Below are 20,935 nucleotides of genomic sequence, written 5' to 3' on the forward strand. Positions count from 1 at the left end.
CGGTTAACCATGAGGATGAAGAGGGTAAGCAGTTACTCTCACTGCTCATAAACACTAGAAGGGCTTCCCTCCAGGCCTTGAGGCCAGAGGGTCCTGTCAATAACCCAGAGATTCCAGGGCCCCCAAGTTCAGGCTGGGAAGGAGCAAAGGTAAAACCTATGAGCTGGGACGAGAGACTGCGCCTCAGCAGCCAGAAGCTCAACCGAGTGCAGCGTCTGCCGCACGGCGACCTCCCTGCCCTGGGCCGGAAAGCTGAGTGCCCGGAACCTTTGTACGCGCGCTTCCCCCAGCCCGGGCGTTATTGGGCGTTGCGCGGCGGCTGGCCGAAGCCGGTTGCCAAGGCGACGTCTGCGAAGATGGCTGCTGCGTCTTCGTCTGATTCCGACTGCGGCCGAGCTGAGAGGTGAAGGCCGGGGTCTTCGAGGCCTCCTTTCCTATAAATGTAAAGAGGGGGTCTTGGGCCCTGGGATCTGGGCACCTGCGGTTCTCGGAAGGCACCGGGTGTCCTTGAACGGATTTTAGGGATCAAGTAGGGAAACTGAAGCCCAAGGAGTGAATATGCGTGTGTGTGACTCAGGGTCACTCAGGGAGCCTGTGGTGGAGCCTGGACTTGGACCCAGAGGTTCTGTATCCCCATTTCAGAGCGCCCTACACACTTCACTCTGAGACTAGCCCCCTCAAAGTTTTCTTACTCTCCCTTGGGACTCAGCGCCCACCTCTTTCCCTCCTCTCCCAGCAACGAGGCCAGTTCGAAATGGCTGGACGCACACTACGACCCCGTGGCCAACATCCACACCTTTTCCAGCTGCCTGGGTGAGTCTCTGGGACCAGGAACCCCTGCTTCTGGGTGGGGGGAGTGGGGTGGGGTGGAGGGGTCAAATAATGGTTCTGTAGTGAAGCCTCAAAGCTTCTGAAACCCCGGTTTATGGCCCTTTTGTGTTTTCCAGCGCTGGCAGATTTGCATGGGGATGGGGAGTACAAGGTAAGCATATCCCCTCAGCTGAAAGAGAATTGGGGGGTGGGGAGATATCAGAAATGAGGTTTCCTGATGGCTCCAAAGAAGTTCAGCATAATCTGGAGCTCATGTACCCTGAAAAAGTACATTTAGTGTTAATTTTTATTTTTATGTGGATAGTGAAGAGAACTTGTTGATTTCAGAATACAGACTGCAGAAAGCAAAGCAGAACAAAATGCTGCTGGGGATTCTACCAAGACAAGGCCTCTTAATTTTGTTAACTTGACATAATTCCTTGCTGGAAGGGCACATCCGTTGGTTGGGAGTGGGGCGTTGGAATTTGGAGAGCAAGTAGAAGGGAAGGAAGAGAGAGCTTTATGTTTATTAAAAGGGCAAGGGGCATCTGATTGGCTCAGTCGTTGATGTCCGACTGTTGTTTTTGGCTCAGGTAGTGATCCCAGGGTCATGGGATGGAGTCCCACCTAGGGCTCTGCACTGAGTATAGCCTACTTGGGATTCTGTCTCTCTCTTTTTCTGCTCCCTCCGCTGCTTGCATGCTCTCCCTCTCTCTAAAATAATAAATAAATAGGGGCGCCTGGGTGGCTCAGTTGGTTAAGCATCCGACTTCAGCTCAGGTCATCATTTCATAGTTCATGGGTTTGAGCCTCACGTCAGGCTCTGTGCTGACACCTCAGAGCCTAGAGCCTGCTTTGGATTCTGTGTCTCCCTCTCTGTCTGCCCCTTCCCTACTCATGCTCTGTCTCTGTCTCTCAAAAGTAAGTAAACATTAAAAATTAAAAATATATAATGAGCATAGATTTTAAGATTAGCCATGAGTTACTAATTATTGAAACTGGATGGTGAGTACTTGGGGATTCATTATATTAATCTCTCTGCTTTTGTATATGACTGAAAACTTTAATAAAAAGGTTAAGTTGTAAGTTTAATAAAAACATAAAGATAAATAAAATATAAATAAATAAATTTTAAAATTAAAGGTACAGGTTTTTAAAAGGTTGAGAAATATTTTGGGCTAAGTGGGTTAACATATATTGAGTGTCCATTTCTGGACTAGACCCTTTTTGAACATTTTCACATACATACATACATACATATTTATTCCCAATTTGTTAATGGGAAAATAGATTCAGACTGAGTAAGCTTAGTGAGTTTGTAAAAGGTGGCAGACCTGGGTCTGGTTGCATTCCCAGTCATGTGTTTGTTCCACTATGGCTCAACCATGGGCACTGAACCCACAGTGGGCATGTTATTTGGGCAGTTAGAAGACAGGTCTGGAACCCTACCCTTCATGGAGAGTACAGGAGAATTCGGTGGACATATGCCCCCAATTCCTGTCCTTAAAGCATTCTGCAACTTGGCAAGTGTGCAGTGAACCTCTACTGTGTGTCAGGCATTGTGCAGACTCTAAAGTCAGAAATGAATCAGGGGGTGCCTGGGTAGCTCAGTCGGTTGGGCATCGGAGCGGCTCAGGTCATGATCTCACAGTTCGTGAGTTCAAGCCCCACATCGGGCTCAGTGTTGACAGCTCAGAGCCTGGAGTCTGCTTCAGATTCTGTGTCTCCCTCTCCTTGCCCTTCCGCTGTTCACACTTGGTCTCTCTCTCAAAAATAAATAAAGACTTAAAAATTAAAAAAAAAAAAAAAAAAACTATGCTTAAAAAAAAAAAAAGAAATGAATCAGTACACAGTCGGGAAGAGATACAGACACTGCCCTTAATTTATCCATCAATATGGACTGAATACCTAGTGTGTGCTTGGCACTGGATTTATAGCAGTGAAAGTTATAGAAATCACAGCTCCAATAACTAATGTGAAATATTCGATGCTTTTGTGAAATAACTTTTAAGAGCTAGTTTGTTGATTCCCAGAATCTAGCCCAGTGCCTGGCCCAAATTGGGTACTCAGTAAATTTTTATGGAGTAAACAAAAGGATGTTAAAATTGAATATATGGAAAGTGTTATGGGAGCAGCAGGGAGAGAATAGTGAAATCTATCTGGAGGCACCAGGAGGCAGTAACATGTGAACTGGGTGTTGAAGGATGAAAGAAATGTATCAAGAAGGTATGGAAGAGGGGAGGGGGGAAGCATTCCAGTCAGAGGGAACAGCACAAGTAGAGGCACAGAGACTTGGAAGTTTATAGCGTATTTTGAAAGAGTAAATTTGAAGTTAGAAAGGGAAAGCCAATAAAAGTAGTAGTTGGGCACCTGGGTGGTTCATTAGGTTAAGTGTCCAACTCTTGATTTCGTCTAAGGTCAGGATCTCATAGTTTGTGAGTTCAAGCCCCGAGTCGGGCTCAGTGCTGTCTGCTTGGGATCCTTCCTCTCTCCATCTCTCTCTGCCCCTCCCCTGCTCATGCACACTCAAACTCTATAAATAAGTAAGTAAGTAAGTAAGTAAAATAGTAGTCAATACCACTGGTTTAGACTCAGACAGACCTAGATTCCAGTCCGAGCTCCGCCACTTGCTCGAGTGACTTTTACCTAACATCTCGAAGTCACAGCTTCCCCATCTGTGCAATGGGGCTAATAATAGTACCTATCCCATGAGTTGTTGAAAGGACTAAATGAAAAGATGCATGTAGTGCCTGCTGTGGCTCCTGGCACACTGTACATTCTCAGAATCCAGATGTTCTGTGGCAGCCCCCATCCTGGCTGGAGAATAGCATAGATTGGAAGGTGATGGAAAACAGGTTGGAAACCAGATCAGAGAGGCCTTGAAGGCCTCACTTGGGAGAATGGGCTTGCTTGGCAGACACAGTAGCTTGGAGGATAGTTTGGAGGGTGGAAAAGAGAGACTGGGGAGCTTGGTTCTTCTCTCTGTCCACAGAGCACATCCTGTCTGCATGCCTGCTTGTGCTCTCTTCCCACTTGGAAGCCAGGCTTCAGAGGCCCAGATATGAGTTTCCAGCACGTCACTGACTTTAGCCACTGTTCACTGTCTAGAATAGTGCCTGGCATGGAGCAGGCTCTGAAGAAGTGATTCCCAAATGAATGACGAAAACATCATCTGCCACCTACTCCTCACTAGCCTTCACCAGGTTGCTTAATTCATTACCTCATTGGATTTTCACTACAAGTGTCATGAGATAGGTATTCCCATTTTGCGGGTAGGAAAACTGAGGCTCAGGAAGTTTAATCAACTCTCCCAAGGTCATATAACTTGCAAGCCTTTTTGCAGAGTCTCCTTGCCCCACACCTTTGGTACATTGATATAGGAGTGAATGAATGTGCCCTGGCAAAAAGGCTAAGCCCAAGAAGGGGGTCAGTGGAGAGGTCTTTAGACCCTGAGCCTGGAATAAGCCAGCCTCTTTCTACAGCTGGTGGTGGGGGATCTTGGCCCAGGTGGGCAGCATCCCCGCCTGAAGGTGCTCAAAGGACCCACAGTGCTGACTGAAAGCCCATTACCTGCACTGCCAGCTGCGGCCGCCACCTTCCTTATGGAGCAACATGAACCCCGGACACCAGCTCTGGCACTCGCTTCAGGCCCTTGTGTGTATGTGTATAAGAATCTTAGGCCCTACTTCAAGTTCAGCCTGCCCCAGTTGCCGCCAAACCCCCTGGAACAAGATCTTTGGAACCAGGCCAAGGAGGTAAGTGATGTCGGGGATGGGAATGAGAAGGCAAAGATGGCCGCCACGGAGTCATCCTCATTCCCTGCCTGCCTCTGGAGCTCACAGACTTAACCTTATTCCCTTGCTGTCACAGGACCGGATCGACCCCTTGACGCTGAAGGAGATGCTGGAAGGCATCCGGTGAGAGCCCACTTTCCCCTTCATATGCCTCCCACCCCTCCCTTGACCCCCCACCCCTTCTCCTTCATCCCGTGCTTGGTCTGAACCCCAGGGCCCTGTTCCTCAACTAAATCTGCCACGATTGCCCCTCTCCTTTCAGAGAGAAGGCAGAGGTGCCTTTGTCGGTACAGTCACTCAGGTAAGGGCCCTGTGGAGGACCGGGGCTCCGGAAGCTCCAGGGGGAGGGAGTGGCTGTGGAATGGCCTGTGGAGGGAAGTAGGCCCAGGGCATGCAGGTGCCAGTTCTCTGTGTGTGCAGGTTTCTACAGCTGGAGCTGAGTGAAATGGAGGCATTTGTGAGCCAGCACAAATCCAAGTCCATCAAGCGGCAGGTAATGCCCCTTCGCTCTTTCTTTCCCTATAAAAAAGGTGGGCAATTTTTTTAAAGACCTCATAACATCAGTGGTAAATTCTACAACCAACCCCCACTAGTGTCACTTTATAGTTTCCTTTCCAGCCCCTGCCACACGTAATGGTCACAAAGCTGCAGGGCCTTACGTTTCCAGTCAACAGTGGCAGCTTTGAATTAACATAGGTAGTTGCAGAACTTTACATACCTTTTCTTCTCTTAAGAGTAAAGATAACATATTTTCATTAGAGAATAAAGAGAAGTATAAAGGAGAAATGACTATAATCTTACTACCCAGTGGTACTCATTCTTACCATTTTGGTACATTTTCTTACAAATATGCTTTATAATTTGTTTTCCTTGAGTATGTAACATTATATCTTGAGCATTTAAACAGTCTTTAAGAACTCCATTCTTGGGGCGCCTGGGTGGCGCAGTCGGTTAAGCGTCCGACTTCAGCCAGGTCATGATCTCGCGGTCCGGGAGTTCGAGCCCCGCGTCGGGCTCTGGGCTGATGGCTCAGAGCCTGGAGCCTGTTTCCGATTCTGTGTCTCCCTCTCTCTGTGCCCCTCCCCCGTTCATGCTCTGTCTCTCTCTGTCCCAAAAATAAATAAATGTTGAAAAAAAAAATTAAAAAAAAAAAAAAAAAAGAACTCCATTCTTGGGGCGCCTGGGTGGCTTAGTCAGTTGAGCATCCGACTCTTGATTTCAGCTCTGGTCATGATCCCAGGGTTGTGGGATCAAGCCCCATGTTGGGCTCTGCACTGAGCGTGGAGCCTGCTTGAGATCTCTCTCTCTCTCTCTCTCTCTCTCTCTCTCTCTCCCTCTCCCTCTCCCTCTCCCTCTCCCCCCTCCCTCCCTCCCTCCTTTTCCCTCTCTCCCCCTTTCCCCCTCTCTCCCTTTGCCCCTCACCCCCATTTTTTCTCTCTCTCTCTAAAATAAATTTTTAAAAAAGGTTTAAATTTAAAGAAAAGAACTCCATTTTTTTTTTCAACGTTTATTTATTTTTGGGACAGAGAGAGACAGAGCATGAACAGTGAGATCGTGACCTGGCTGAAGTCGGACGCTTAACCGACTGCGCCACCCAGGCGCCCCAAGAACTCCATTCTTAATGGCCCCTTGATTATTTCCTTAATTGTCAATTATTTCATTCATAGTTTATGTAACTGTTCACATGCAGGTCATTAGGTAAGAAATGTATCCCTTTTGTTCACTTCATATTTTTCTTAATTATCATTTTAATGGTTTTATTGATGAACCTGTTCAGTAAACTCTAGTGATTCCTGACCTAGGGGCTGACCCTCAGTCCCATCCCAGAGCTGTTCTCTGCATTTTTGAAAGCCTCATGGGAACCTTCCACTTCCTGTAGAAGCCACTTGAGCCAACACATTGGCCAACGCATGCCTCAGCTTTTGGCTAGCCTTAGACCAATTCTGTGGGAAATATTGTCTCCTGCTGATCAGCAGCTTAAATCCGCTGGTGTCAGTATCTTTGAGTACGTATAAAATCATGAAATAAATTAATTATTGCTTCAAAGATGCAGTTTAGGGGAGTGAGGCAATCTTTCCAAGATATGTGTCATAGCTATATAATTGGGAACCATTAACATCCACGTTTCTGTAACCTTTTTCTTTCCACTAGGCATTGAGAATGATTCCTCTTTTTTAATCTTAAAGATAATCACACGGGTTGAGTAGGTGGCTCAGTTGATTGAGTGTCTGATTCTTCATTTGGCTCAGGTTATGACCTCACCGTTTGTGAGATCAAGCCCTGAGTCAGGCTTTGTGCTGACAGCACAGAGCCTGCTTAGGATTCCCTCCCTCTCTCTCTGCCCCTCCACTGCTCATGCACACTCTCTCTCTCTCAAAATAAATAAAAATAAACATTAAAAAAAAAAGACACAATGAGCAGTTTTATCCAGAGAAAATTTTGGTCCTGCTAAATTATTTTCATAGGACAAATTCCTAAAAAAGGGATCATCCTCTTCTCTTTTAAAAGTTTTCTCTCCAGGGGAGCCTGGGTGGCTCAGTCGGTTAAGCATCCTCAGGTCATGGTCTTGTAGTTCATGAGTTCGAGCCCCATGTCAGTCTAAGCTCTGTGCTGACAGCTCAGAGCCCAGAGCCTGCTACAGATTCTGTCTCCCTCTCTCTCTCTCTGCCCCTCCCCCGCTCACACTCTGTCTCTCTCTCAAAAATAAATAAACATTAAAAATAAATAAAAAAGAAAAGTTTTCTCTCCAATCACAATTATAAAAGGAACATGTGCCCACTGTAGAAATTCTACAAAAGCACAATGAAGAAATTAAACATTACCTGTGATTTCATTGTCCAGATAGAACCAATTTGAGTAAATATTAGTTTCACCTGCCGGCATGTGCTTTTTTATTCATATATTTTTAAACAAGGATTATACTAACATAACATTTTACCCATTTTTTTCTCTGAATACGTTAGAAGTGTTCTCTCTGTCATTGAATCTTCTTTTAAAAGTGTGATTTTTCTTTAATGACTATGTGGTTTTTGATCAGATGGAAATTTGTAATTGACTTAAACAGTTCTCTGTTGTTAGAAAGTTAAGTTTGTTGCTGGGGCACCTGAGTGGCTCAGTCGGTTGGGTGTCTGCCTTCGGCTCAGGCTCGTGGTTCGTGGGTTCGAGCCCCACATTGGGCTCTGTGCTGACAGCTCAGAGACTGCATCCTGCTTCGGATTCTGTCTCTGGCGCTCTCTGTCCCTCCCCGGCTTGTGCTCTGTCTCTAAAATAAATAAATATCAAAAAAATTTTTTTGAAAAAAAAAAAAAAGTTAGGTTTGTTGCCATAAATACTTTTGTACATAAAACTTAGATCACATCTCTGATACTCTTCCTCCTCCTTTGCTCTCTTTCTTCCCTCCTGTGGTGTCCTTGGGGTATCTGTGGAGATGGTGGGTGGGGACCCCCTGGCTGACTCCTGGAGTTCTTCTACAGACAGTCATCACCACCATGACCACCTTGAAGAAGAACCTGGCTGACGAGGATGCTGTTTCCTGCCTGGTGCTGGGCACTGAGAACAAGGAGCTCCTGGTGTTGGACCCGGAGGCTTTCATCATTTTGGCCAAGGTCAGTCAGTATGGGGCCAGGCCCTCGGCATAGCGAGGCCCGGGCTGCATTCCCTCCCTCTACTCTCTCCCCCATCTCCTGCCCCTAGTTCTTGGTAATACACATTGTAGAAAAATTATAAAATGTAGATGAGCATAAAGAAAAAAGTGTGTGTCCAAAAATACCACCACCCACAATATCTACTATTAAAGTTTTGGCATGTCTTTCTGGACATTTTTATATTGAGACACAGATATATAACTCATAAATAATTTTTTTTTTACAAAAACGGCTTTGTGGTAAGGATCACGTAACCTGCTCTTTTCACATACTAGCAACTCATCAGTGTCTTTCTGTATCTGTATAAAACCACATTAGCTTCTTTAAAGGCCACACAACATCCTTTATGTAAATGGACCATAATTTATTTACCTTATCACTCATTGTATGTTTACATTGTTTTCAGTTTTCACTACTGTCAGCACCAGTGCAGTAGGCCTCCTTGCCCAAACCCCTGTGCGTGTTTATCTAAATACGTCTTTAGGGTACCTTCCTAGAAGTGGCATAGTTTTGTCAAAGGTAGAGACAAAACTGTTGCCGAGTTTCCCTCCGGGAAAAGCATACAAAAACTGTGACCAGCAGGGTGACGATGAGGAGATTGGGACTTTGGACAAGGAACCAACTCACAGGCGTTATTTCGAGGTAGGGAAGGATGGGCACCAGGAAAATTGGGATGTTTGAGCCTCTCCTTTGCAGATGAGCCTACCCAGCGTCCCCGTCTTCCTGGATGTTTCCGGCCAGTTTGATGTGGAGTTCCGGCTTGCTGCTGCCTGCCGCAACGGGAACATCTATATCCTGAGAAGGTAACTGCATCGTGGTCTGTGGGGCCAGAAGGAACATCTCAGAAACCGGCTGGTTTCAGGGGCTTTGGGGCTGGTATTTGGGAGTGGAAAGAGCTGGGAACTTGGCTAGGAAGGTGAGCTCACGTGCATAGGGGGCCACCTGCAGGCTTGTGTGATGAGCAGGCAAAGTGAGAGACTGGGTAAGGTGGCTGTAGCACGTGAGCAGTGCAGTCAGCGATGGGAAGAAACAAAAACAGCCTCCCATTTGCTGTATTGCTTTATAGGTATGTGACACTTCTTTATGCTTTAGGCTGATAATCATTTTCTAATTAAAGAAATATTTTGGAGCACCTACCACGTTTTAAGCATTATGTAAAGCATAGAGGATGTATTGCTAAATGATATAAACTAAACATAGGCCCTGCCCTCAGGGGAAGACAGATGTTAAAGTCAACAAAGCAAGATGTATTTCGAATTGGATGCATGCTTTGGAGGAAAAATGCAAGCTCAGTGGGCAAAAATAATAGGGCCAAGGTGATCAGTGAACACCTGTCTATGGAGATAATTTGGAAGGTTAAGAAGGAGCCAGTTATTCCAAAAGTGGGGAGGAAGTGTTGTAAGCAGAGAAAACTTAAGCAAATTCAAGATAGAAAAGACATTGCCATGTGCTCCTCAAGCTTGATGGTCAGGGGGGAGGGTGGAAAGAGATGTGTGCAGACCAGGCATGGCCTGTTAGGACATGATAAAGATTTTGAGTTTGAAAACTCTTATGGGGTTTAATCAGAAGAATATTATGAGCCATTTATATTTTTAAGAGATTACTCTGCTGGGTGGAGAGTAGATTGGAAGGAGGGCCAGAGACCAGAGGGAGGCTCTCGGATGGGTCATCAGATGGGATATGATCATCTGATGGCCATCACATGAAGGAAGGGGAGCCATAGCCTGTGATTCGTAGGCAGGAATTACCCCTACTTTCTTGATAAGAGAAACTAAGATTGAGAAGCTGGGAAACTGAAAACAGTGCGTCTACACATAGCAGACTTCTCGTGCGTTTCTGACAAATTGCTACACTGCCTAAGTCCAGTGGCACTTCACCTAGCCTAAGTACACTCACTGTAAACCATTAAATGCCAGGTCATCACACAAATCACTGTAGTAAAGGCAGCAGGGAGACTGGGAAAGAAAACACACTTCATGTTATCCAAGGTCACAGAGCTGCTAAGTGGTAAGCGTGGAAACAATACTATGGTCATCTGCTTTGGGGCCCAGGTTCCTTCAGGGATAGTCTGTGGGGCTTAGAAAGAGGAGTGTCAGCCAGGGAAGGCGAGGCTTGGAGAGGCTCTGGAGCTTGGAGAGTGTGTCTTTATTCCACAGAGACGCCAAGCGCCCCAAGTACTGCATCGAGCTGAGCGCCCAGCCTGTGGGGCTTGTCCGGGTACACAAGGTCCTGGTGGTGGGCAGCACCCAAGACAGCCTGCATGGCTTCACCCACAAGGTGTGGCCTTTGGGCAAGCATCACCCCTCAGCCCCTCCATGTATGTGTCTCTGGTCCCCCTTAGCAAGCGATTCCTTCTGGTGTCTCTTTCCCTGCAACTCCAGCCACCCCTTCTTTCCACGCTGTGTCCTGAACGCTCCCAGGGTAAGAAGCTCTTCTCTCCCAGGGTAAAAAGCTGTGGACAGTGCAAATGCCAGCAGCCATCTTGACCATGAATCTCCTGGAGCAGCACTCCCGGGGCCTGCAGGCCGTCATGGCTGGGCTGGCCAATGGAGAAGTCCGCATTTACCGTGATAAGACCCTGCTCAATGTCATCCGCACCCCGGTGAGCTGCTGACTCCTCTTTGTTCTGGTCCCACCTCTGGGGCTTCTTAGCTGCCTCTCCTGATCCCCACCTGATGCCCTTGACTTTTGATGTATCTCAGAAACATTTGTTGAGCATCTCATGTGCACAGCCCATGTGGGGGATAAAACAATGTCTAAATCCTGCCTTCAGGGAATTTATAATTTAAGATGACAGCTAGCCAGAGACACCGCTAATTCAAATACAAGCAAGTCTAAAGCGGAACAAAGTAGTGAAAAAGCACAGAGGGGCCTAGCAACTGGGGGAGGGGGGTGGTGAAGGATAAATGGGGGTGGAACTCACAGGCCATTTCATAGCAAGTGGCAGTTCCTCTGGGCCTTGAAACAATTTGCCAAGTGAATACATAAAGAATATTCCAGACTGAAAACAGCATGAACAAAGGCTGAGAGGCATGAATGTTCTTGATTAAGGAATACAGGTGGCTTGAGGAATTTGGATTAGAGTTTTCTTTTTTTTTTTTTTTTTTAATTTTTTTTTCAACGTTTTTTATTTATTTTTGGGACAGAGAGAGACAGAGCATGAACGGGGGAGGGGCAGAGAGAGGGAGACACAGAATCGGAAACAGGCTCCAGGCTCCGAGCCATCAGCCCAGAGCCCGACGCGGGGCTCGAACTCACGGACCGCGAGATCGTGACCTGGCTGAAGTCGGATGATTAACCGACTGCGCCACCCAGGCGCCCCTGGATTAGAGTTTTCAAACACTAAGTTGTGGGTCATTAAATTAATTTAACGGGCCACAACCAGCAACATAAAAAAGAAAGCTCAGAGGGGGCACCTGGCTGGCTGGGTAGAGCACGTGACTCTTGATCTCAGATCTCAGGGTCGGAAATTTAAGCCCCACATTGGGCGTGGAGCCTACTTAAGAAAAGAAAAAGAGGGGCGCCTGGGTGGCGCAGTCGGTTAAGCGTCCGACTTCAGCCAGGTCACGATCTCGCGGTCCGTGAGTTCGAGCCCCGCGTCGGGCTCTGGGCTGATGGCTCAGAGCCTGGAGCCTGTTTCCGATTCTGTGTCTCCCTCTCTCTGCCCCTCCCCCGTTCATGCTCTGTCTCTCTCTGTCCCAAAAATAAATAAACGTTGAAAAAAAAAATTTTAAAAAAAAGAAAAGAAAAAGAGGGGCACCGGGATAGCTCAGTCAGTTAAGCGTCCAACTTCAGCTCAGGTCATGATCTCACAGTTCGTGGGTTCGAGCCCCACATCACGCTCCGTGCTGACAGCTCTGAGCCTGGAGTCTGCTTCGGATTCTGCGTCTCCCTCTCTCTCTACCCCTTGCCTGCTCATACTCTGTCTGTCTGTCTCTCTCTCTCTCTCTCAAAACTAAATAAGCATTAAAAAGGAAAGAAAGCTTAGGTTATATCACATGTGAAACGTGTGTGTGTGTGTGTGTATGTGTAAAGTTTGAGAGCAGTTGGTTTGAACCATAGGCCTGCTGTAGGGGTGGGAGGAGGGTAAAGAGGAGAGGGACAGTAAAGGGAGGTTGGAGTCTGATGTGGAAGGCCTTAAGTCGTTCTAACCAGGAGGACAAAAGCCATGGGAATTTTTTGGGCAGAAGATAGACACGATCCTGTTGATATTTTTGAAAGGCATCAGTGTGAAGGACAGATTAAGGAAAAAGACCAGGCTGGGGACCTGTTAGGTGACCCCAGAAGCCCAATGACATTCATTCAGTCTGAACTGTGACTGCGGCAGTGAGCTGGGATGGGAGGTGAGAAATAGACGAAATAGTTCCGAGGCAGCGTTGCCCCAGGCCTTACCTCCCATCTCTTTATTCTATCACATCTGGGGTCTCCCAGCCTTATCACTCCACCTCAGTCTTGCTCTCCTCTCCATGGTATTTTCCCGACTAAGTCCTGGTGTCTCCACCACAGGATGCAGTGACCAGCCTTTGTTTTGGCCGGTATGGGCGGGAAGATAACACCCTCATCATGACCACACGAGGTGAGCAGACTTAGACCTGGCAAGAGTTTTAGAGTTAGACGCAAAGGTGACAGGCTAGACCCTAGGAAAGAAGATGTGGATGTGAAGCATAGGCAGGCCCGGGTTTGGGAAGCAAGGCTCGTAGACACACGTCCTGTCTGAGGCCAGCTCATCAGCAGTTTGGTTTCACTTCCCAGGCGCCAGTGTTTCCTGTTCACCCCAGTCTCCTCGGTGTCTGAGGAGACATCACAATATTTAATTAACATTTGTTATGTTAATTAACTATTAACATCACAATAGTTAATAAGTAACTACTGAGTGAACGGATGGATAGTAGGACATTATTAAAACATCCTTTATTCCTTCTAGATACCCAGAATCTCAGCAGGAAGACAAACATGGACAGAATTGGGTCTATATGAGGCAGATTGTTTGGGGAGGAAGGAATGGGAATGTAGGGTAGAACTGGGGAGGACAGGTCTGTTTCTGTCTGTCCACTTCCCTAGGCGGTGGCCTGATTATCAAGATCCTGAAGCGTACGGCAGTGTTTGTGGAAGGGGGAGGTGAGGCGGGCCCCCCACCAGCCCAGGCCTTGAAACTCAACGTGCCCCGAAAGACCCGGCTTTATGTGGATCAGACGCTGCGAGAGCGGGAGGCCGGCACCGGTGAGTCTCAGGCCAGGTCCTGCCTCTTCCTTCTCCATTGCTCTAAAGCAGCAAGAACTGGGTGAACCCGCCTGGGTGCCCCAGGCACTGGGCAACCAGGCAGCTTTCCTGCCGCTGGAAGTCCAGAGACAGCCTAGGAGGTGTCCCCTACCTCCGATAACTGCCTCAAGGTGGGAGATCCTGTGGGTGAGGGCACACGCCCCTCGAATGCAGAGGGGAGAACAGTTGCTTCTAGATGCAGGAATTCTCATGAGAGAAGCTGAATTTGACCAGGGTTCTTCCTTTTCCTATTCAGTTTTTCTTGCTCTTTCATTCATTCTTCCCTTCATTCGGTACCCAGGATTATGCCAGGCCTTGTGCCAAATGCCTTGAAATAGGTTTAGACCCCTACCTTAGGAACTCAGTCTACCTTGCTAATTTCACATGCGTGACAGATGTAGAAGAAGTCTCTGCAAAGGGCTGTTGAGACTCCCAAGAGTGAGGAAGTTCGCCTGGGCGCCTGGGAGAGGCTTCAGAGAGCGGTGACACTGGACTTCACCCTAAAATGATTATAAGTCCACCAGCCAGAGAAGGATAGGGAAGGGAGATTCAGGCAGAGGCGTGAGTAGAGTCACAGGATCCTACCTGGATTTAAGTGGCATCTTCCACGTGGTCGCGGGTGCAGTGCAGGAAGGCCAGGGGGCCAGACCAGGGGCCGGAAAGGCAGGGCAGAGCTGGCTCCGAAAGGGCCTGGAGTGCAAAGCTAAGATGTTTGGTTGATTCTAGGTAGTGGGGGCTGGGAAAGATGTTAAGCCGAAAAATACAGTGACTCGACCAGCTCTGTCTTATAAAGGGACCCTGCTGATAGTTTTAAAGGGTAAATTAGAGGATAAAAGAGCTAGCAGGCTGTTGTAGCTGAGAGAATCCAAGAGAAACAATTGAAACATTCAAGAAATAATTAGGAAGTTCTCTAAAGTGACCAAATGTAAAATATGCAAAATTCAATAATTTGGTATATACCAAGTTGGAAAATCCAAAGTTTCCATTCACAATGGCAACAAAATCCCTAGAAAATGTCAGTCTAAGAAAGAAAGTTATAAAACCGCTCTCAAGAACGTAAAAGACCATCTGAATATTTCAATGATGAGACTCTCAGGGTAGCAAGACCTAATGCTTTAAAGCTGCTGATTAATTAACAGCTTCTAAAATTAATCTAGGAACATAGCAACGTTACAGTGAAAATCCCTATAGGGTTTATTTTGAGGACTTGGCCGGTTGGTTTTCAGTAAATCTAAGAAATTGGGGGATGGAATTTAAGAATGAGGGGACCTTTGGGGTGCCTGGGTGGTTCCGTCAGTTAAGCATCCAACTCTTGATTTTAGCTCAGGTCACGATCTCATCATCATGGGTTTGAGCCCCTCATCAGGCTCTGGGCTGATGGTGCAGAGCCTGCTTGGGATTCTCTCTCTGCCCCTTCCACCACCCCCACCCCCACCCCCCGCAAATAAATAAACATTAAAAAAAAAAAAAAGAATGAGGGGACATAGCCTCTCAGCAGAAGGAACTATATGAACTAGAAAGCTGTAGGAATTAGCAGCTGTGGTGTGATACGGAGATTGATATCGATCCAGGGCACATTCAGAAAGTCCAGAAACAGACCCTCGTGTATGGGAAAAGTCAGTTTATGTTAAAGGTGTTGTTTCAAATTAGTGGGGAACGGAAAGCCTGTCCAAAAAACATAATTGGGACTGCATGCTTCTAGAAAAAAAAAGTTAGAACTCTACTTCATACCAGACACAAAAATGAATTCTGAGTAAATTAAAAATAAGTTGTAACAGTACTAGAGGAAAAAGGAAAGACTAACAGACGGGCTAACAGGCTAACGTCCAGACATGAGACCTCTGAGGGGTGGGAGGCGCCTGACATGTGTGGAAGGGCGAGGACCAACTGGCAAGCCAGCGTGCTAAGCCTGGAAGAGGGTCCCGGGGGCATGGGCTCTGGAGGCGGCTTTGAGGAAGAGTCCTCAGACCCTGGCAAATGAGTAACCGTGAGAGGTGAGCCTGGGCACGTTGGTGGATGGGGACGCAGTGACGGAGTCGGGGGAATGACGTGCGTGTCCGCGGTGTTGAGCTCGAGATATCGATGGGCGTCCGGGTGGTGACCGTCAGGCAGCTGGAAGCAGGGCTGAGAGTGGACGTGGGCCGGTCCCGAGTGGGGCCCTGCAGCCTCGGTAGTGACAAGTCCCCACCCTCAGGAGCTCGAAGCTGTTCCTCAGTGGAGTGCTCACAGCCGGGGCAGGGCATAGAGGAAGAGGACCAAGGACAAGACTTAAGGGAACGCTAGCCCTCAGGGCGAAATCGAAGGAGCCATCCCAGAGAGTGGGATTGTGCGGTGGTAGGAAACCAGAAAGCAGGAGGCAGCCAGCGTGTGGCCCACAGCGTCCAGTGTCACCGGACCGAGGCCAGGCTACTGCACCTTGGTCCTCCCTTTCCCACGTTCCCAGCTCCTGCGGCCCCTGCCTTCCTCTTGTGCTGTCTGAACAGCAGCCCGCGCAAGACACACTCTCCCCTGCCTCTGCCCCCTCCTTCCCTCCTTCCCTCCTTCCCTCCGGCACCAGCCCTTTGTGCGCCTCTCCTCAGCCATGCACCGGACCTTCCAGACCGACCTCTACCTGCTGCGCCTCCGGACTGCCCGCGCCTACGTGCAGGCCCTTGAGTCCAGCCTGAATCCTGTATCTGTGACAGCCCGGGAGCCCCTCAAGCTGCACGCTGTGGTGAGCACCCAGGGCTAGGGGGCAGTCAGGCCACCTCAGGGCCAGAGGGGCAGAGGGCAAGGGTGGGTAGGAACCCCTCAGCCCCAGAGCCAGTTCTGAGCCCACTAGGCCTTGTGCCCCCTTCTCCCCTCCCAGAGGCCCAGAGACCAAGTGTCTGTCTTCCTGTAGGAGGGTGCTCTCTCTCCTCCCCTCTGCTGTGCTGCCTCTTCCCCTCAGCGGGCCGTGGAGCGGGCCACACTGTCCAGCTCCTTCAGCCCATGCCGTGCCTCAAAACAAGCCCCCGCATTTGGGGCAGGGCACACAAGTAGTCACCTTGGGACATTTCTTCCCAGGACTGGAGGGACTCTGACGGCTACGGTACAAGGAAGAAAGCCGTTTGTTTCAGTAACTGTGGGCAGCCTGGGGGCTAGGACTGCCTGCTATAGGGAAGGGAAGTCCTGAGACGTGCACGGGAGGAGGAGACCCTGCACTCAGACACAAGAAACCTCAAGGTCATCTGGGCTAAATGGGTCCCAGAGGCGTGTTGTCTGGCCCAAATGGGTTTCCAATTTCTCTTTCCCTAAAGGAAGTAGATAGAGAGAGGGAGAGGCTACAAAGCAACTGAGAATGAAAGGGAGGAACATGAAATCCCTGTGCCTACCCTAGGGTGAGAGTGGGAGGAAGTCAGATCCTGGGGAGAGAGCAGCAGGGACAGTGGTGAGGCCATAGGTGGGAGCTGGGCTTTCATCTCTGGGCCAGCTCTGCCTCTGACCGGCTTCCTGTGCTGTCTGCATCAAGCCCCTTCCCCCACTTGGCCTTTGCTGATCCCTCTACAAACAGGAACTAGCCTCTGGGCTTCTGAGGGGCCTTTTGAGGGGCAGGACGATACATTAGAGCAGTTGGAAGAGAGTAACTCGAGAACATTGATGACAAAGCAGGAGGACAGGGCCAGGGCACATGGGATTCAGTGCCCAAGGCCACTGTTCCTAAGGGCTTCCTCCACCCACCCCACCTTCTCCGCAGGTTCAGGGCCTGGGTCCCACCTTTAAGCTCACACTTCACCTGCAGAACACCTCAGCAGCCCGACCCATCCTGGGGCTGCTGGTCTGCTTCCTATACAACGAGGTGCTCTACGCCCTGCCCCGGGCCTTCTTCAAGGTACTGGGCTGCCCCACTGAGACATGGATTGAGGGGAAGACCAGGCTGGGGCCTGATTAGGTGCCCACAGAGCCCTAACAGGTCAGTGGTGAGGGAGCTGGCAGGTGGCCACAGCCACAGACCAGGCTGGGGTATGGCAGGGTCCTCCCCTGGGGAGAATGCCCAAGACCTGCCTTGGCTGCTTTTCTCCCGGCCTGAGAGAGGTCTCAAGGAGCCACACGGAAGGTTCTAGGAGAAGAGCCAGAACCCAGAGCCCATCCTGCCTCGCAGCCATGCCTGCGGTGGGAATGGGAGCCTCTTTCTGCCCCAAGGAAAATTTTCCACAGAGTGAAGGGCCTAATTTCCCCCCCAGATCCAATTTGATCCTAAGTTGGGAGGACCAGAGGCTGAGAAAGACTCTGGGATTGGTCTGAGTTTAATCCTGGACATACATGTGGTCCTCGAGCGTCCACTCCCCTCACTGAACCCATATGCCCTGTGAATGGGCCCATCAGCCCCACCCGCCCTGCCAGGCCTATGCTGAATTCAGCTGCTACAGCAGGTGTGAGAGTGCTTTGGAATCTGCCAAACACTGTCCAGGCATGAGAGCTGATTTCCTTACCTGTCTGTCCCCAAACCCAGGTCCCCTTGCTGGTGCCAGGGCTCAGCTACCCACTAGAGACCTTTGTGGAGAGTCTCAGTGACAAGGGCATCTCGGACATTATCAAGGTAGGTCGCCCACTGTTGGTACCACGTCGGGGAGACAGTGAGGGTGAGGTGGACAAGGCCCCCTCATGGCTGCCAGGTCCGGGTGGGTGTCTGCAGCCTCCCCATCCCCTTTGACAGAGCCCTGGTGGCCTGTCACTGGGACCAGTGCAGACCAGGCTGGGCTTGGCCTTTGCAGGGAGCAGGAAGTAAAGGGGGCATGCCCCTACTGCCACGGCACTTCCTCCGTAGGTGCTGGTGCTTCGTGAAGGCCAGAGTGCACCCCTCCTGAGTGCCCACATCAACATGCCCGTGAGCGAGGGGCTGGCAGCCGCCTGACCCCTGGACTGGTGTTAAAGCCCCTGTAGAGTCGGGACCGGGAAGATTCAGCCGCTTCCACTCAGCTGGGCAGAGTCAATGGCCCAGTCCCCGAGCAGCAGTGTGTTGGGGCCACGGTTTCCTTCTCCTCTCCTAAGTGTCCCCGTTCTCACCACCCTGACTGCTGGGTGACCGATAGCAGCAGGTCAGTGAGTACCCAGGAGGTTCAGCTCCTTCCCCCTCAGGAAAACCCAGCCATTTGCCCACCGGACTACTGCTGTCCTTCATCCTCCCCACTTTTGTCCAGAAATCACCCCCAGGGCCGAAGGAAGATCTCTGAAGTGGTCAAGGTGAGATGAGGGGCTCGGGCCCAGCCTTCTCCTTTGCTGCTTTCTGTAGGCACGTTACTCCTGGGTTGCTGCAGGCCCAGGCCAGAATTGGCCACGCCTGGCCTGGGGTAATCAGAGGCTTTTCTTGGGTGAGACCGAGCCCCCTGTTGCTCCCTGGGGTTCCAGAGGCTTGTCTGATGCTGGTCAGATTACAGGCAAAACACATGCTCTGATTTCTCCTTGTGAGCCAAACAAGGGAGCCTAGGGAGTAGTTGCCTCCCCACAGGGGCCTTTCCTGACATCTTGGGCTCAGCCAAAGTCTCAGGCCTGTGATGCTCCATGAAGATCGCCAAGGGAGGAGGTGGTGCCAGGAAAGCATAGGGCGCCCATGCCAGGAGCTAGTGGCCCCAGCCCCCACCGGGCTTCTGAACACCACACAACTGCCACTCCTGACTTGGTCGCTCGTGTCCAGAAAGAGCGTCCCAGGAGAGGAAGGCTCAGTTAGAGCACAAGTGGGGCTGGGGTGCGCAGGAGAGGCGTTTCCGGGCCCTGGGGAGGTGGCACAGGAGGCAGAAGCCCAGAACTGCTCTTCTGTGCCCTGGAGCCCAGATCAATCACGTAAGTGGAAAGTTTACTGGGCAGTGGCATTAGCTGGAAAGGCATGGACCAGAGGTGTTGAGTGAGGCTAAAGACTGAGGGAAAGCACATGTTCAGACCACAAGGGCCCTAGACCCACGGTCCCGGACCTCAGTGCCTCCTGAGCCCTGGCCAGTGTTAGGCTGGTGCTACCAGGGCCACCTTGAACCACTTAGGAGCCAGGAACCCTGCTCCCTGAGCACCTGTCTTTTCCTCTGTATGACCAGGTGCAGCCTAGCATATGGTACCTCAGCCTTGTGGGAAGTAACCAAATCCTTCTAGGCTATAGGTTCCCCACATGTAAAATGAGGCAGTTTGTGACCAAATTGAGCTCTAGCATCCTGTGAGCTTGGCAGCCGCTCTAGAGGAAATGAGGACTCCACTCCAGAAAGGGGGGGTTTGACAGGAGTAACTGTAGGGCTTTTGCCCTTGAGACCAAGGGCCCCACACTAACTGCCATGGCCGGGCAATAACCTCTTCTCCAGGACCCCAGCAAGGGATTGGGGTGACACAGCTCTCAGCTCACCCCAAACCCTCCCAAGGAATGCATTCTGGGGCCAGGTTAAGAAAGGATGGGGTATGGACCAAAGAAAGAGCCCATCCCCCTCCTCTGTGCAGAGCCTGGCCGCTTGTAGACATAGATTAATTGGGTCAGGGTGGTGAAGGGTCTCTAGATCAAGCCAAGTGAGTCACAGTTGGACGAAGCAGGAGGTTTAACCTGCAGAGCTTCCTACGAGAGCTTGGCAGAGATGGAAAGGCCTGCTCTAGAAGGTAGTAAGCCCCTTATCGCTGGAGCTCTGTCACTGGGGCTGGGCTAGCTCTTCACTGGGCCATATGACCATACAATCTCTTCTTCCCCAATCATGTGATGACTGTGTGAGCTCAGAACACCAAGTCTAGTTTGTAGCTATTCATGATGATGGAAGTGGAGAAGCTTCCTATGCCCAGCACCTAAAGAGAGTTTGTGTGATGTAATACTATGTATCTATTATTAAAAATACATGAACTGCACTGATGTGGACAAGTATACATAAAGCAATATGAAACCAGGAACAGTGCATGGTACCCAGTGCACTCACTAGTTGGAGCTCCAGGAGATTGTGTACATTAGGGATGAGGGAAGTTATTATCTTTTTAAAAAGTATTTATCTAAAACCACGTACCTACTTAGTACTATGGAATTAGTTTATAACGAGAAAATTCTCCCCATTCCCCACTACTGCTCCCTTGCTACAATCATTTTTAGTTCTCTTAGCTATTTCTTTAAGTAGTCTCTGCATCCAGTGGTGGGGCTTGAACTCAACCCCAAGATCACGAGTCGCACATACTCCACTGACTGAGCCAGCCAGGTATCCATTAGCTATTTATCTTAAAAATATGCTTATACTACTCTTGCTTGATTTATCATTCTAGACACTATCTGTTGGGTCCCTATTGTAAAAGGCGAGGCTTTAGCTCTCTTGTGGAGTACTTTGTGCCTTTTCTCCCCAGTTTTTAGGTAAATCAATACTTACTGTTTAGATGGCTGTTTATCTTACTATATGAAAGTTATTCCCTGCAGAGCCAAAATTGGGATATAATTAAATTACCTTTTAATTTTTCATGGAGTTA

The 20,935-nt window shown here is 49.4% G+C and overlaps 1 protein-coding gene across 3 annotated transcripts; it reads left to right on the forward strand.

Moving 5' to 3' along the window:
* Positions 1–292: 292 nt before the first annotated feature.
* On the forward strand, positions 293–20,925 carry BBS1 (Bardet-Biedl syndrome 1). 3 transcript variants are annotated; one of them, XM_043581710.1, is made up of 17 exons: positions 293–403; positions 737–813; positions 948–982; positions 4,293–4,565; positions 4,681–4,727; positions 4,867–4,905; positions 5,025–5,097; positions 8,078–8,209; positions 8,945–9,051; positions 10,405–10,525; positions 10,692–10,850; positions 12,755–12,824; positions 13,310–13,468; positions 16,087–16,220; positions 17,223–17,357; positions 17,979–18,065; positions 18,294–20,925. In XM_043581710.1, exons 1-17 carry the CDS (start codon positions 357–359, stop codon positions 18,378–18,380), a joined length of 1,782 nt encoding a protein of 593 aa, XP_043437645.1. In that variant the 5' UTR covers positions 293–356; the 3' UTR covers positions 18,381–20,925. The 3 variants fall into 3 exon arrangements, with proteins under 3 accessions (XP_043437645.1, XP_043437644.1, XP_043437647.1); XM_043581709.1 differs by having other exon boundaries at positions 319–403; positions 710–813; XM_043581712.1 differs by having other exon boundaries at positions 341–442.
* Positions 20,926–20,935: the final 10 nt, after the last annotated feature.

Source organism: Prionailurus bengalensis, chromosome D1 (assembly GCF_016509475.1).
Source record: "Prionailurus bengalensis isolate Pbe53 chromosome D1, Fcat_Pben_1.1_paternal_pri, whole genome shotgun sequence".
NCBI lineage: Eukaryota > Metazoa > Chordata > Mammalia > Carnivora > Felidae > Prionailurus > Prionailurus bengalensis.

Bases quoted from the DNA above. Each gene is read 5' to 3' on its own strand.
- BBS1 (XM_043581709.1), top strand. From the start codon at position 357: ATGGCTGCTGCGTCTTCGTCTGATTCCGACTGCGGCCGAGCTGAGAG. The intron at 13,469-16,086 runs GTGAGTCTCAGG...GCCTCTCCTCAG, and splicing joins AGAGCGGGAGGCCGGCACCG to CCATGCACCGGACCTTCCAG. The intron at 18,066-18,293 runs GTAGGTCGCCCA...CTTCCTCCGTAG, and splicing joins GCATCTCGGACATTATCAAG to GTGCTGGTGCTTCGTGAAGG.